Source organism: Nothoprocta perdicaria, unplaced genomic scaffold, assembly GCF_003342845.1.
Source record: "Nothoprocta perdicaria isolate Ctin4 unplaced genomic scaffold, notPer1 scaffold_18, whole genome shotgun sequence".
Lineage (NCBI taxonomy): Eukaryota > Metazoa > Chordata > Aves > Tinamiformes > Tinamidae > Nothoprocta > Nothoprocta perdicaria.
In genome coordinates, this window is record NW_020454982.1 from 3,337,809 (window position 1) to 3,355,132 (window position 17,324).

The 17,324-nt window shown below is 35.7% G+C and overlaps 1 protein-coding gene across 1 annotated transcript in view; it reads left to right on the top strand.

Moving 5' to 3' along the window:
• The window catches only part of WWOX (WW domain containing oxidoreductase), a 409,787-nt gene that overhangs the window by 17,532 nt on the left and 374,931 nt on the right, over window positions 1-17,324 (top strand). The window contains exon 5 of the mRNA XM_026036572.1: window positions 1,613-1,719. Coding sequence (XP_025892357.1) covers window positions 1,613-1,719 — 107 coding nt within the window. The remainder of the gene's footprint in view (window positions 1-1,612; window positions 1,720-17,324) is intronic.

A 17,324-nucleotide genomic window follows, 5' to 3' on the forward strand; every position in this document is an offset into this window, starting at 1 on the left:
TTTGCAGAGAAAAATTGCAGTGGTGCTAAATAACCTGAAGTTGCTGCATGTAAGTAGCTGCACTAAGTAATTTTACTCAGTTTGGTTTTTAATCTTCCCCACTTTTCATGGTAATGAGAATCAAGTTATTGACTGTAGCTGATAGGGACATGGAGTTCATTATTTTGCACAATAATGTGTTATAACATGAGGTAGAGTTAGCTAAATGCTGGCACATTTAGCTAACAAACTGATTGTTAGCTCCATATCTCTGTACATCCTGGTGAAAAAGAATGGTATTTCCAGAGATTCTGCCCAGTTTTTAGTAATATGGTAGGCTAGTAAAAGTAAGTGGTGTTGTACAAAACAAGATGCATTTAGCTAGCTAATAGTGCTCTGGTGCAGCATGTCTTACATGAGTTGCATGAAAAATCATGGTTAAATACATTTGAAGTTGAATTAGGAAAAGGGGAAATCTTTGCACATGCTGCAGCTGAATTCATGTGCATGCAACAAATTAGCCAGGTAATTACAGTTGCTTGGTACAATGAATGTCTGAAGATACAAGAAAATTACTTGGACTTAAATGCCATAAGTATGTAATTGCAGAGAATGGTATAAATTTGTCCTGGTGTCTGTTGTTTCTATAGTGTAAGTTATGTCTCGTGCTGTAACTGAATTTTGTTGCTCCAGGGGTTTTTGAAAGTGAGGCAGCCCATCTTAATAGGCTTTTTAGGTAAACAATTTCTAAAGGAAAACATGAACAAGCTTGAAATGTCATAGTGCTTGAACAGATATCCTCTTCCTATTCTGCACGTACTCGGTGGGTATTTCAGTTTGATTCTTCCTTTCTAGTTTAAGTTTGTCTAATTGGAACTTCTTAAGCTGTGCCACACCTCTTGGAAATGGTATTTCTGTGGATGGAAGTTGCACTTTCATAGATACTGCTCTCCATTGAGAGAGATGCCCAATGCTCACCTTGAGTACACTGTAAATGCATAGCAGCTCACCCCAAAGAAACCCAGTTTCTGACTTAATGCCTATATCAAGGCGGGCACAAGGATTTTACTCTCCCAAAGACTCCTCATCTCCTAGTGTAAATTGCAGTAAATATTTCCAATTAAATGAGTCTATCTAGAACCCAAATACAGAATAGGAAATAATTGATTAACAGAGTTGCTTAATAATAAGACTGAAAGTCTGTATGCAAGAAAACTGGGATATAGATTCATGGGATATTTGAACTGTAGTGGAGTGTGAACTATCTTCTTTTCTTACTGGATTGTCTGGTTTATCCAATGACCAATCTCTTTATAATGAGAATAGTCATGAAAAGTTGTTCTCCATATCAAATGATGATAGGACAAAAACACGAATTTACTTGTGTTCACTCGTGAATTTACTCAGGAATTTATCCAAAATATTTTAGCAAAGATTAAGTGATGTATAATAACATACTGTAATAGATTATGATTTACTGAGGTAGATTTGTTTTTTAGGAATGTGATAATGCCTTGCTGGTGGTGAATTAAGTTTGTTATGCCTGTGTTCCCTTTTCCTTGTGTGCAGTAATTTTATAACTCTGATTTGTTAAGATGTATACATATCTGACTAGGAAAATGTTTTATCATAGGTTTTGAAACTGCAAAGTCTCTTGCACTGCATGGGGCTTATGTTATCCTGGCCTGCAGAAATATGTCAAGGGGCAATGATGCTGTGCAGCGCATTCTTACAGAATGGGTAAGTAAATACCTGTAGTGTCCAATGTTAAGCTGTATTTGTAGTTTCAAAATAAAGCACAAATACAAAGACTTCTTTATAGTACAAGCAGTAATTAGTTTCTGCATGTGCATTTGAAGGTGGAAAAACCTTTTATTTGGTAATGCTCTGTTCAGTCACTGCTATATCAGATCAATAGAGATATTTTGTTTTCTATAGCCATGTAAATTGTGGGGCTTGACATCCTGTTAGCCATGTTATATATAAAGGGCTTTGTAAGTTTGAAAGGGCAACCAAAACATGTTTTCTAATTATTAGGACAGGACAATTTAAGTACCAAAATGTATAACGAGTGGAGTGCGAAGACTTGGCTATTAGCCACATTTGTTATTATGCCTGTAGTTTTTGCACTATGTGAGAATTCAGGTGATCATTCATGTAACTTTCACAGCTAAAAACATTTTTTCTCAATCCCTTAGCCTCAACACCATTGCTAGTAGGCAGTCTGCCTTACCGTTTTTGTTTCTTCCTTCTGATTTTTTTTTTCTTCTTCCACTTTGTCATGCAAGTAAACACTCCTCTTTTTCTGTATTCCTTGCTCCCCTTTCACTTCTAACTCCTCCTGCCCCTTTCTTTTCGGGCTGTCTGTGGCCCTTACTAACACATATGCAGCATTCTTAACTTATTCCCCCTACAACCATTAATTTACTAGTAGGGTTTGCAGAAAGTTTTGTCTAAGCTTGCTATGACTGCTGACTTCCAGGAGATGATCTTTTCACTTGGTCCTGTATGCTTTACTTGAATAATGAACTGCAGCATTATATTGTTGGAATTTTCTTCATATTCTGTTAAAATTAGCAATGAGTGTTGGAATTTGCTTCCCAGGCTTTGAAAATAACTGCTCCCAGATGACAGGGGAAAGCACTCAGTAATATTAGTGTATTCACATAATAGTTGGAAGATGTTTACTAGTGGAAAGACAAATGTAGTGCTTATTTACAAAATATTATTTCCAAAGAAGTGATCCTCGTAGTACTACTGTAGACTTCTGGTACAACAAGCTGCTTCAAGAAACGATGTTTTCCAATTTAAGCATCTTCTCTTGTACAGGTGAACTTAATGACTTTATTTTCCTCTCCTTGCCACTGATGACACCTTTCTTTTCCATCAAAGGTGCTCACTTCTGGTTCTCTTTCAGTAGCAGGGGATAAGGCTTTTGTTTGTTTAAAATTTGCCTGACTCCTTTTTAATTGGAAATGTATCACTCATTTCTAAGGTTTTTTTAACTATTTGAAGGCAATGGGAGTTCAGGAATACTTGTGTTAGTTCTTGTATTATCTCACCAAAAGTTAATAAATTGGTAACTGAATGAAGATCACTGAAGTTCAAGTTACTTCAGAAACATTACATTTATTTATGAACAGTTTTCAAATTCTAATTGTTCAGAAAAGCAGCTCATCTGTAAACTGGGTAGCTGGAAAGCCTTCAATGCCTCTTTGTAATGGCTTTGTTGTTGTTTATTGAGAGGGACTAATTAACTTTGATTATTGCACTAATATTGTGGCACTTTGACAGTCCCTCAGATTTATGATTCTGGGGAAATAAACAAATGAAATGCAGGTGCTGGAGCAGAAAGAATAAGTTATTACTGAACTTTAATTACTTGGAGTGTGTAACCAGGAGAGAATTAGTTGATGAATTACAAGATGCTTAAAATTTGCATTGAATTGCAAGCAATCTTGAGGAAAACAAACACAAAATCCTGTCCCAATGTCAGTTGCTGAAAATAAAGACAAAGATTAATTTGATTGATAATAAAATATTGATTCAAAAATAATTTTGTGAATTATAGGTGTATAACTGCAAAGTAGAGTTGTTAATTAAAAAAAAAAACTCTTAGAATTGAAGAAAAATATCCATACCTCCTGAATGTAGTTCAGCCAAATGCTTTTTATGTAGGTCTAACTATCGTATCCTCTTGTAAAGAACTTTTAAACATCAGCAATTTTTGCCCTCGTTATTTCTAGGGGAAGTAAAATGATTTAAAGAAATTGGTTCACTTGATTTTTGCAATTTAGAACTATTTCTTAAAAGTGCACCTCTTCAGGACGCAACCTTAAAGCTTCCTGTAGTTGCTCATATTTGACATCGGCAGAGCTATCTGCCGGCTTTGTTTTCTCCTGGATGATTTTGAGACTGAATCAAAGTTATCAATGCTTTCGTGTTCAATGTTTTGGTGCGGTAGGAATTCTGGGCTAGATAAAAGCCTGCTTCAGCTGCTTGCTTCAAAAGCCTTTTTTGTTCGTTACGTATGTGATTGTAAGTGTACCATAATGAAAGTGGTGGTTTTATAGTAGCAAATGTCCATAACCAAAAGCAGGTGTACATTGTGATACTTCTTATGTGGGGCAGTGTTCTCTAAAACTCAAACTCTTTCATCTTTTTGTTTGATATAGAGCATTTGCCATTCGTTATGAAAGAAGCAGAAAAGAGTTTTGGTTCTTTTATAAGAGTACAAAATAAGTAATTAAAAATACTTAAATAGCCATTATTATTTGAAGGTGACAATTATCTAATGGATCTGTATTAAACTAAAGTCTGAAATATTGTGGGAAAGTATAATTCTTAATTCTGCTGCAATGCAGTATTCAAAAATAAAGTTTTGGATACATAACAGCACTTTAGGAAAACAATACAGCTGGTTTTGTTAGTGAGTTTACTTGCGAGATCACAGTCTAGAGTGCCATAAAATACATGTCTGCAGCAGTGCACATTTTCTTTTTTGGCCCTGTTGTATTTTTAAGTAAGTCATTAGGCAAAAAAAAGTTTCACAATAGTCTGCTTTTACTGAATACTGAAAATCAAGTTTCTAAAGAGAAACTGGGACAGCTAAATGGCATGAAAAGACCATTTGTTAAGGTTTTTACAAAACAGTAGGAGTAACCAGAGAAAACAAGATTTGGCAGATGAGCTGCTATTCTAGACATTTAAAAACAAATTCATATTGATCTTAATTGGCTGTTGGAGACAAATCTAGAAAAGTTTTTTTTCAGCAGTTTGTCTAAAGCACTGCTTTATAGAGAATTTGAACCAGTTGGGTAGGGATTGCTGTTACAAACTTGCTAATTATTTTTGATAACTATGACATTTGTTTGCAGCCTGCAGTATTTCGGATATTTTCTTTCTAAAGTAGAGCAGAATTTGTGATAATATTGCAGCTAGAGGGAATTGCCTCTTGCAAAGCGATGTGACAGGTTTTAATGTGACTGGTCCAGCTAGTCTGTCAAATACAATTTTTATAGAGAGATGTAGTTGATTATATTGGTGCAAGCTGATATTCTTTATATACATAGAGAATGTAAAAGAGGCAGACAAAGAGAGATCACTATAGCTCTACATTTGATATCCTGAAAATGAATGTTGTTCATGCACGATGACATTCAATATCAATTTAAAACTGTTTGATAATTTCTTGTTCAGAAAAAAAAGGAAATTAGAATTCTAGAGTTATGATTCATTTTAATCAGAAAGAAATTGTCAAACACAAATCTCTCCTTGAGTAGTGAAAAGGCCTGAAAGCAGCCAAGAAAAAAACATCAATACTCTGCAAAAGAGGAATGATTGTTCCAATTCGTAGCTTAATTGACTTTAAGGCGTGATGAAAAACACCACAGTGCTGTTTGTACACGTAGTTGCTTTGACGAACATTAAAGTCTATGCTCTGGGAAGAGAAGCTAGGTAATTTATTTTACATTATTATTGATATAATTTTCTAATTGAGTATAAGCATAATGGTTGGATAGGACTACATAGCTCTAGATGTTAGTGGTATTCTCAGGAAAATGGATGAATAAAATATTTCATGAATTACAGGTTTTATTGCCAAGGAATGCTCATTTATTTATTCCTGTCAAGTAGACTTTGAAGTAGATATTAAAAGATAAATTGCAGGTTTAATATTTCATAAAAAGTATAATGTTTCTTATGTAATTATTGCTCTGGATTAAGCCTTTAGTTACATCAAAGAAAGATTAAACTGCTTTAAAATATTATTTTCATTTATATATGAGAATATCTAAGATACAGATGCAACAATAGAAGCAAGAGTACCTCTGGAAAAATAAACCTGACTTATTGTTTTCCTTTCCCCAAAGAATTCTCCACCTAGGGAGTGATTTATATTCCTGCTGATAAGTAACTGTATGAAATTAAAAGCTGTTAAGTGAGTCTTTGTATTCTACTTGTAATCTTGCAGTGCAAGCAGGGGCTCCATGCATATTGCTGTGTGTTTACCCACAGTTTCTTCTTGTTTGTTTTTTCCCCCTTGAAGGAAGGAGGACTAGGACTAGTAGCGCTGACTTGCCAGCTCGTGCTTAGTCTCTGCTGCCGCCCTTGGTTTACTGGTTCTGGGGTGTCCGTAGGATGTAGCTCTGTAAAACACTCTGCTACCCAGCAGAAACAGTTTGAGACTTTGTCTCTTGATACCATGTGGGAAACTCCAAAATACTAAGCAAGTGTTAAATAAAAGCTTTTAAAAGGTAACCTCTTCAAATAGAAAATATTTCTGGATATAATACTGCAGAACATACACATTTCTGTGAAAATATTTCTAATACTGTCATTGTTTTATAATATGGTATCACATTCTAAAGCTGTGTGTCCGTGGGGCCAGGGCCCTCGCAGAGCAGCGTGTGGAGCTGTGAAGGGCTGCAGACATTTCGTTCTCCGGAGCTCTGAGTAGGTGACCACGCTGAAGAATTGTTTGAACCTTGCTGTAGAGAAAAGGCCCTCTAGAGAGAGGGAGGGTTTTCACTAAGGTAGGTGGTAGTGGTTAAAACAGGACAAAACAGAAGCTCTGGCCACCTCACTTTGCTTGCAGCCATGGATATTCAAACTAAAACACTATTGCTGTTGCCCAATACAATGTTTCCTCCTTTAGGAAGGTTTGGATCAGATCCTTTAAGTGAAACAATCTTTCAATTGACTGTAATGTGAATCGACTTAGTCTAGATGTTACCAGCAGAGCTGATGATAGGAGCATTAATCAGATGTTATTAGCGCTGGTGCTGGTTGAGAGCGCTATGAAAGACGTTGGCCATAATGTTATATAATTCAGTGAGCTCCTGCAGGAGGGCGTATCCGTGGAGCCGACTGCTGAAATGGTGATGTGGTTGTGCTGTTGTCTTCCCAGTGCAGCTAGAAAATGAGCTGTTACATGGTAAATGTAGCTTTAAGCTGTGTCAAAAGGCATATGCAGTGCTATGAAGCCCTCAATGTAATGCACCCTGCTTATGTAAGGGGCCAGTAAGCAGTAGTTTTTGTATTTTAAAGTCTTCTCATATGTTTTGAGGTGGCAGCTTCTTCCAGTTTGCAAATTTGTGTATTGGGAGTGTAACTGTCCACATGGACATGTCTCAACCTGTCAGAGGTATTGATCTTGCTATCAGGGAGAAATCTGTGATCTTGAGGCTCTTCTGTGAGATTCATTTATAAAAAAACAGACAAGCCTGTGAATAGTCTCTGACAAGAGCAAGGAGGTTTTCCATGATTTGCAAGGAATCTTCTGGGGATAGGAGAAACACCCACCAAGTCGAAAACATTAAAGTTTAGCCAACATTTACATGGACGAATTGTTGAGATCTATTTTTTCATACACTGTAAACATATGGCGTGGATTTGCTCTCATTACAGATGCTGAGAAAAGGGAAAGACAAATATTTACATTACAGTCATGTTTTACAGTAAAAACACTGTTCAGCTTGTTTATACAGTTTCAGTGTTACAGTTTTTATGGTTAGTAATGAAACCACTGTAAAACAGAGAATTATGTAGCACATGTGTTAAGCCCCTAACTGAGGGCTGGGCATCCTTCTGAATCCTAATATCACTGATAGAGCAGTCGCTGTTCTCGCTACAGCTGAAATTTTCATACCTATATGTTCATCTATGGTTAGCCCTGCACATTACTGAAGATAAACTTTTATTGTCCAGATAAATACAGTGATACTGTAAAGTAATTACACTTAAATATAAAGCAGACACAGGTCAGTGTGAGGGTGTGCAGGAGGCTTTCGGGGTTTTGGAAGGCATTTTCTGAGCATTTAAGACCTCATGGCTTCTATTTCCATTAAACGTTATGGATAATTCAAAATGGTTAATGTAATGTCTGTTTAATTTCTCTGTAGGGTTATAAGAAGTTAGAAATATTTTGATTCTGGCACAGTTGATAGAACTCTGATTCAGAATAATGTATGTCCTAAATATGAAAGTGGATGAAAATGGGAAATGTTTATTAAAGGCAAAATGTAACCATAAATCTATCTAGTTGAAAATATCTATAGAATATATTGAATCAAATAATTTATCTTTGTTATCCTGTACTCAAAATATTTTTTTTGGTTGATGTTGTTACTGTTAGATTGGTATTCATTGAAGGAAAAAAAAACGGCTTAAGTCTCTGCCAAGGTCTTTCTCTTCTGGGTTCTGTAAATGTTGTTGCGTTAGTTGTTATGCTTATTATCCTGGATCCTTGTATCAACTTTCATTGTACGGGTAGCAAGCATTAACTTCTTTACTAAGTGTTCCCTGAACTGTTGTCTATTCTAATAAAAATATTGACATAAAATTTGTTGCCTTTTAGTGTGGGGGATATCGTCCATTTTTAGCATTGACTATTCAAGATCTTAAGTTTATATTATTGATGCAAATTTTAGTAGTAAAGTATTTCTTATGGTGACAATATAGTTAATATTGGTGCTCTCCAGCAAGAGAGGAGAAAATCTGAAGTGATTAGCAGGGTAAAGATTTTACAGGCTGGGAAATAACACGTCAGAAAGAAATTTGGTAACACGAATGAAGGAGGAACTGTTCTGTAAAAGACAGAAAATCCTTTTTTTATATATTTTTTTCCTCTTATCTTTTTCTCAACTGGGAGTAATGTTGCAATAAATTGGAACTTACTTACAAAAAGTGATGAGCAGAAGGATTTCTACTAATGATGAAAAATTGGATACTGAGAAGAGTATTGCAACAGATCAGTTTCATAGGTAGGACAGATGTGTAGGTTGGATGGATAACTGGAGACTGCTTTTATATCAGTACTAGGAGTAAGGATGTGGTATCCTTTGGGAAGGGAGTGGCGGGGGGGAGATATCCTTTGCTGCTTGTGAGGGATTCTGATCCTTCCCTTGTGCAGTTTACTGAGGAGCTTTCAGGGTTGTTACTGCTGCCATCCTTTTGTGGAAACCAGGAGTCCAGGAGCAGTGCGAGAAGCAGACAAGAACCATTTCCAAAAAATCCTGCAGAGCCACAGATGATAGAATCTCATAGATTTGCATTTCAAAAGACTCTGTAGACAGTAGGGACTGTTCTGTCTGCAAAAGGTAATCTTTCCTTAAATATGGGCAGAAACCTTTTTACTTGAGGAATATTTCAGTTTGGAAGGAAATTGGCAGTACATTCTGATGGCTGAAGTTTTCCTAGTAGGTTATTCTCATTCATTGAATGAGAAATTAACTGTTCCTGAAAGGATAAATGAATAACGCGGTGAATAAATGGTCTGGAGCACACATTGCTCATCAAGCTTTGGATTTGCAGACTGGATTGGAGTATTGTGATGACATATAAATTCATAGTGCTGTAGACAGCTGGTAGCTATGAGTGTGCTCTCTCTGCCTCTGTGAGGATTGTAAAGATTTTAAGGCAGTTTGTGAATTAAGCATGGTTTCTTGTGGGCACCTAATTTTAAGGCAAGTTGCAGTAACCTACTCTGTCTTAATTTTTCTTCAAGTCAGTAGAATTTGATATATAGAAGTGTTGAGATTTTCTTTAGAAAGTGTTGTAATAGTGAACTGTAGTGAAGAGTTGTAAAAGCAAGAACAAAATCACAATAGACCCGTTAAAACTGCACTGGGAAATAATTGCTTACTTAAATATTACTTTTATTAGTGGCTTCTGTTGAGAATATTGCAGTTTTGAGTGTGTTTAGCTTAGATTGCAGAGCATTTTTTATTTTTTTTCATGGATACTTTACATATAAAGTACTTAACTGATTTTCATCTTTTTCTGAACCTTTCTTTTCCTGAATCTATATTTAATCTATTTTGCATTGCTGACTTTGAAAGCTGTGTTTAACGTAGTCCAAGTGGATGCATTCTTCCTGCATAAACTGAGTTCTACTGTCATTAGTTTCTAGTATCAAGTTCTGGGTGTGGAGAGGGGGAATTCAAGTAGCTGGTTGTAATTTTTTTAAACCATCTTCACAATTAATCTGATTGTAACATAAGCTTGTAAAATATTCCATTAATGAAGAAGACAACCCTAGCTTATGGTAAATACGTACTAAGTGTTTATAGTGCATTTCATATTTTACATGATTCCCTTTATAATTCTGCTTATCTTTTCATTCTAATTCCCTAAAGGATATATAAAAGAACCCCTAAAGAGAGTAATTACTGCTCTATTCCTTAAGCAAGGCTCCTTTTGCAAAAAGAAATCTGAGCTGCTTTCTAAAGAAGGCAGTTTTAAATAAAAATGCAAATAAGCTGCTTTGTAACCACATTAATTACCCACCTAGCCTCTTATTACCATGTTTGTATTGTTTGCAAACACTATTTACAGTCGTGTGGAAATTACCATTACTGGTCCTGAGGAAAGACTGTTGTTGGTAGGTTGTGCTTTGGAACCAATTAGAGTGAACCTTGTCTCCATTGAGGCTCCTGGGAAAAAGCATAGCCTTGCAATGTCAAATAATAACATTAACTCAGGCTACACAGGCATAGTGCTGTAATTATATTATTGGTCCTCTTTTGCTTCTCCAATGAATTTCATTCTCTGCATTTTTAAACTAACAGGCAGCATTGTTTCTTGCTAATGAATTAATACGTATTGTGGTATTTCTTAGGAAAGTCATGGTGAAATCTAGTGGGTCATTTTGTCCTCAGATTAGTTTTATTTTTGTAGAAAGAAAAACAAAAGTGTAATACTTGATGTAGTAGTTTTCCACGTAATAGACTTTCAGTGGCAGGGGAAAAAATGGTGTTTAGTCCATTTCATTAAGGTAAGTAAAAGTATAGAATATCTGTTAGTTGTAAGGAGTATATTGAGCTGGTGGTAACTGAACGCTCATCAGTCTTTAACACGTTGACTCTGTAGTCTTGTTTATAAACTGAAATGCAAGGATCTGTTGATAAGCTAGTATGTGGCTTTTTTTTTTCTTGCTTTTCCTTGTCACTTATGAAAAAGACCTTTACTCATATTGCTCCAGATTGAATGAAAACCAAAACAGATTGACAGGTTTTAATTTAATGTTTGTGTGTTTGGAGTTTTAAATGTTGTTTAGATTCTGAAGAGTTTAGTTTAGATCGCACCATCTGAGAGGTAAAGAACATGGTCCTATAGGATTTATCTGTCTGTTTTAGGGTTCTAACCAAGTTGTGAATATTTAAATTAGCCTTTTCAATTAGACATGTTTTTTTTCGTTGAGCTGAGTATGGGGAAGAAAAAGCAGAGAAGTTACTCCCCATCTTTAAAATAGACAGTATCTCTCTGCAATGCTGATGAGACTGCCATGGTTTAAAGACTATCTATTGCAGAAGACAAAAATATTAAGGTATGTATCAGTTTTGCTGTAGCACTGGATATAAAGACTATGCCACAAATGAAAAAGCGAAGTACTAACTCTTCAGCAGAGAATTAGGACTCTGCATAATTGTTAAGCAGTGAAAAAGAAGAGGTTGGTAGTTGCTGGCTCATCAATAGTTCTTCAGCAGCCAAATAAGCAGAAGCACTGATTTGGGTCATGGTCCACAACAGGTTGTAAAATTGAACGTAATTTGAGTTATATGACTACAGAGCAGCATGGATGATGTAAAACATCCATAGACCCAGTTCAAGAACAATACAGAAAACACCAGGTGAAGTCGAATGGCCAAGTAGAGTGCTCAAAAGCCACTGACTTCTTAGCTTGTCAGTGACTTTTCTAAATTTTTTGTGCTTGTGTAGTTGTACTTGTATTATCAGGGAGACTTTTTGTTGCTTACTTCTGGTGCCAGATAATAATGTGCAAGAGTGAATTGGTGACAACTAGGTCTTTTTTTGGTAGGAGATCATGTGTTCCCATCAGTTAAGTGATCCAATACGTACTAAGAAGATTCCTTGCACATTGAGTAAAATGAAGTGTTGTGCCCCTAAATATTATATAAGAAAGGTTATATTTTATCATTTTTAGCGAACTGTTCAGTAGTATAGCTATGTTTAATGTTATGAGTGCAAAAACATGAATGTATGTATTCATTCCTAATTAACTTGTGTAATTGTTTTATAATCTAGGTGTTTGCAAAGCATAACATGGTACACACCATTTACTGTCTGCTGTAGCTAATAAAAAATAATAGAATGAAATAAATCTTGAAACTAGCTTTAATTGTAAGTATAGATTAGTTGTAAATTATATCTTTGTTATGTTTATTTTTAATTCTGCAGTGTTGCAGGTTTGCAGAGCGACCAATTAGTGCAGTTATTCGAAGTAATGATGAGCTAATTGCTGTAAATGCTAAATGTTATTTCTCTGACAATTTAAAATAATGTACTGAGTTACATTAAAAAAAATAAAACTAGGGCTAGAAATAATGTGGAAAAAGGAAATGGTGACAATAAGGAGACCAGTTAGTGTTATAAAGGCTTTTTCAGCATTCAAAGTGATGATATAGATGAGGTGATTAAAAATACAAGAGGAGGAAGAAAGTATAACAACGAAGAATAAAACCTCCACGTCTTAATACCATTAGAAATCTGGACACAAATGAGGTAAACCTCTATATTCCATAGTGCATTAATGTGGGAAAAGTTGGGAAAAGGCAGTGCGACTCGGTTCATCTGAAGGTGACGGCTGCACGCGGGTGCTGCCTGGCTCCTCTCCGCGCAGCCTCTGCCCCTCGCAGCTCCTCTCGTGCCGCCGGGCAGCCCTGCCTGGAGGGCAGCAGCGCCGCTTCGGCCCGAGGCCCTGCCTGTTGTCCAGTTTGTTCTTGCGAATAAAGAGCAGAAAATGCCTCTAGCTGAAAGTAGAATGTTTTCTTTTCTGATGAACAGTAGTAGATCCAACCATTTTGAAAACTGTGTAGTATACCTATGAGAAATGAGCTCATTCACAGTGTTTCCTTGAGCATGTTCACTGTAAGAGATATTAATAGCTTCCTTTAGCAGTGTCCCACTTAGACTAACTTTGAAATGCAATATTTCATTTTGTCCTGGTTAAATTAAGTGCGCGCTCTCTCTCTTTCTCTCTCTCTCGTTCTTTTCTTTTTTTTTTTGTGAAATGGCATGAATAACTACAGGGAACAAACACTATTTTATGCTTCCCTACTACTGTAGGGCAAAAAAATATTCCAGATAGGATTCATGAATTAAATGGTCTTTTTAGTCCAGAATTGATGTACTTCCAGGTGAGTGCAGATTCAGTAATGGAGACTGGTGACACATGATTATCCACTTCAAATAATGAGAAATTGCTAGAAATTGTTTGAAATAATGAGAAATGTGAAGCTGAAAGTTCTGGAGTCTGTTGATGTGAAACCAGTGATAAGTTGGATTTTGATACCTTCAGTACTTTGTATTATACAGTGCTAGTCTTCCCTCTGCTGCCTGAGGATGAAATATGGGACAAATTCACCCACTTCTGGTGGGAATATATGTAAGGTCCACAAAAATAAAACCTCCTGCACCAGCAATTCAGAGCACTGGCCAGGCTGAAAAAAACAACGCACAAACCTGAATGTCCCAGACACTCCAGTTCATCAATTTGGTTGTGTTATGGCAGAAATCATTGCAACTTTGATAGATTTACTTATAAAGACTTGCTTCAATATTTGAAGTACATCTATTCCAGCATTCCTCACTTCAAGCTCGGCTGTGGCGCAAGATGAAAGAAAAATTAAATTGTATATTGAAGAGCTGTTAATTGAACTGCACTGCATTTAGCCAAGGGAGCATCAGCTTCAGGCAGTCAATACTACAGAGAATTTTTAATGTACTGTATCACTAGATTGTCAGCTTGTATTGGAGAATGCAAAGAGGCTGCTTTGACTAGTGATAAGCCCTGGAAACTTTTAAGTTGTTGAGGGGAGAAATGTTATTTTGCTTTGATATGTTGTGACAAAGTTGCTGGTAGAACCAGGAGCAACATTTTTAGGTGAATTTTATTTGAGTATTATTTCTATTGAAAAAAAATCTGATTGCTAGATATTTGTTCTTTAAAGGATACAACCTTTGCACATTTAATGTGGGATAACTGAAGTTCCACAAAATTCTAGAACTTGCATAAATGTTACTTTACAATTTGAGTAGCTCTGAAAGTCTCATTTAAAAATATTAGTTCTCTCCAGATCTAATTCTAAAAAATAGCATATCAAAAAGCTTTAGAAAAATATTATCTTCCTGTCCTAAGGCACTGGTAATTTCTTTTGTAGTTAATCTTTTCACTGGAATTTAGTGCATTTATAGTTAAAGATTCTTTTAACAGCTAAATTATTTAAACACGTCTTTTTGGGATAGCATGGTCTGTTTGGTGTTAAGTATGAAATACTTTTTATTTCATTTTCTGCGCTGATAAAAATGAAATAACTGGAGGCACTTGTAGAGCCAGAACAGATTTAGGGCTATAATGTTAGATTAAAGATATGCTATTCTAAGACACAGCTTATTACAGCTGTCATGCTTCAGGATAAGTTTCCTCTTACTTGTGGTGGTCTTGCATTGCCTGAAGTCCACCTTAAAAATAGTCAGAGCAAGTTTGAAACTTGCTTCTTCGCTTAACTCTTCTTGGTTGTCTGTTTTGGGGTGATTTCCCTGGGTGTGCGGTAGGTCCCGGGAGGGTGGCAGGCTGCCTGGTGGCATGTGCTGCTGGTGCACGGCCGTGGCGGAGCAGGAAGGTCTTGCTTCAAGGATGGGTTTAATTTTGCCACTTGTAGCAGTTCTGTTGCAACTGGAAGTAATTGGCGGCTTTATGCCCCAACCTGATGGTTAGGTGGTAGGGGAGGTCCAAGCCAGTTGTATGCAGGCCATGTACTACAACTAGTAGCTCTAACAAGAGCAGTGACCTGAAAAGATGTTTAAGAATGGAAAGATAGTCTTCACTATCTTTCAAAATGAAAGCTTCAAATGATTCTTTCCCCATAGACTCCCTAGAATGGTAAATGTGTGACTTCAAAAACAAAAAAAAAAGCAATAAAGCAATGCTCGGAGTAGCTATCTGACTGTGCTCTATTAATTCCTACCTTTCTGCAAAAAAGGTACATGGCCAGCTGTGTCAAGAGATCTGCATCCTTGGACGCAATGGGTTTTTTGCAGAAGTGTCTACTTTGTACGAGTTTGAAAGCTATTTAAACAGATTTCAGCTTTTGATTTTATAGCACATTGTTTCTCAAAGTTGAGAGGTAACAAGATGTTGCCTATGTATTCTCTCCATACCTAAGTATGGAGAGAATTGTATTTGTTTTGTAGAGTTGGTGAAATACTATCATGAAAAGATAGTGGAGCTGCTTTTTTTCTTTTTTTTTTTAATGTTCCATATAAAGGTTCTATGCTGTTTCCTACAGTGTAGAAAATGACAAGAAGGGATATATATTGTCTTATGGGCCCTTTGAGAATTCCTGTTTGGGTCTAAGTAAAAGTGTTAGTCAATTTAAAGAGCATCTTATAAATGTTTGAACTCGGGCTTTTGTGGAACTAAAACTTTTTAACACTTGTGCTAAGAACCTAATGGCTATTGCAAGGTAACATACCTAAAATATTCTTATGAAAATTGCATATAGCAAAATCATTATGTCTTACAACTCTTGCAGTTTGAATATTTGCTTGCAACAAGGTCTAGAAATGTATTTCTTTTGCTACATTTGTCCATGTGAGATGTAGTATTTGACAGTGTAACTACATACAAAAATGTTCAAGAAACCATTTACATGACAGCTTGACAATCAGTGTAATTAAGAGAATTGTCTGAGGCTCTAATGAATGCAATAAAAGAGGAGTCAGCTTGAAACCATGCAGAAAATAACTAAAATTCATCTGTTTTTTTTTTTTTAAGGTAGGGTTTATATTTTCTAACTGTATGTAACATAGCATGTGGCTCTCTGATGCCAGGATCTAATTCTGAGATTTATAACAATTTCTGTTATAATATACAATTATAACAGAAAATAATGTGGGCTACATAAAAGTAATTCTAGTAAGGTAGATGGAAGTTGAATTTTGTAACCAATAATGTGATGTAGATGACTAGCAACAGCAGCTCCTGCTACTGCATTCACTTTTGCTCATATAAGGTTGAGAACTTTCTGTTTTGCCTTCCACAAAGTGGAAGGCAAATTGCTTTGTGGGGCAATTATTATTCTTTGATATCTTTAGTTCAGAAATGATAATAATTATAAAAAGCTAGTATTTAGTGTGTGGAGCAATATTTAAGTTTATAGTATCTTGCTATGCAGAAATAAGTGTTTCTGGTGTTAGAAAAAGAAATCTCTGAAGGGTTGTATTTATGTAGCTTTCTCTTAAAAATAGTTAATGAAAAGACCTTGTTGAGAACACAAGTGGCAGGACTTCACTTGAAACCTGGACTTACAAAGAGAAGTTGGCTGCTTTCCTGTACCTCTAAGACAGCTAAAGTTTAAATATTAATAGGCTTTAAGAGGTGTTTTCTTTTTGCCTTCCCACCTCCCTCCCCCCCCTTTTTTTTGTCTTTCTAAGAGCTAATTTGTGCAGACTCCTAATCTCTAGGCTATCTGATTAAAAGTTGTATGCTAGATGTTTCTTTATGCAGTATGGCTGCATGGGGCAATATCTTTAAAATGTAAAAAAGCCTACAAAATGCACAGTCTGATAACAACAACAAATTTAATCTAAAGTGACAACTGGGAGACTTTCCCAGACGTTTTTCTCTTTAATGTAACATGACTTTAAATTGATGCAGTCCCACAGTGATTGAAAAACTCTCAGAGCTTGTCTCCCATGATTACATTTCTGATCTGTACAACTTAATTTTTTAACTGGGTGAATCCTACTTTTGCGAATGAGCAGTTTGTTTATGTTTTAAGAGGGTGAGTTTCACTGATGCGAAGGCAATGAAATTGTAATACAATGCAAAAAGGAATATTCCTGATGGTGATATTGGTCAGTGCATCTATTCTTCGTCTGAAAGTTGTAAAAGTTCTCATGAATAAGGCTGACATTTTATTGAATTTTGGTTTATATTGATCTTATAAATCTACTGTTAAATTAACACAGAGCTCAATCAAGAGTAGTTGCACCTTACCTAACATTATCCCATCCCAAATATCTTTTAAAGGTTTTAAAATCTATGTGAAGTTCTCTATATCTTAGTAGTTTTCAGTCTTTTTGAATTTTATTGAAGATACCTGTTGTGTACTGCCTAATAAAACAAACAAAACAACTTTTAGATTCTCTAAGAGCTGTTTTAATTTTTCTAAAACAAACAAAAAACCAGTTCATGAAAAACTTCATTGTGAAGCAAGTCACTTAAATTATGAGCTGAATTAGTTTGTGTACATATTTTACAGAGAGAAGATATGGAGGATAAAGTTACGGTATTGTTGTTATTCCTTGATTGCATCTGG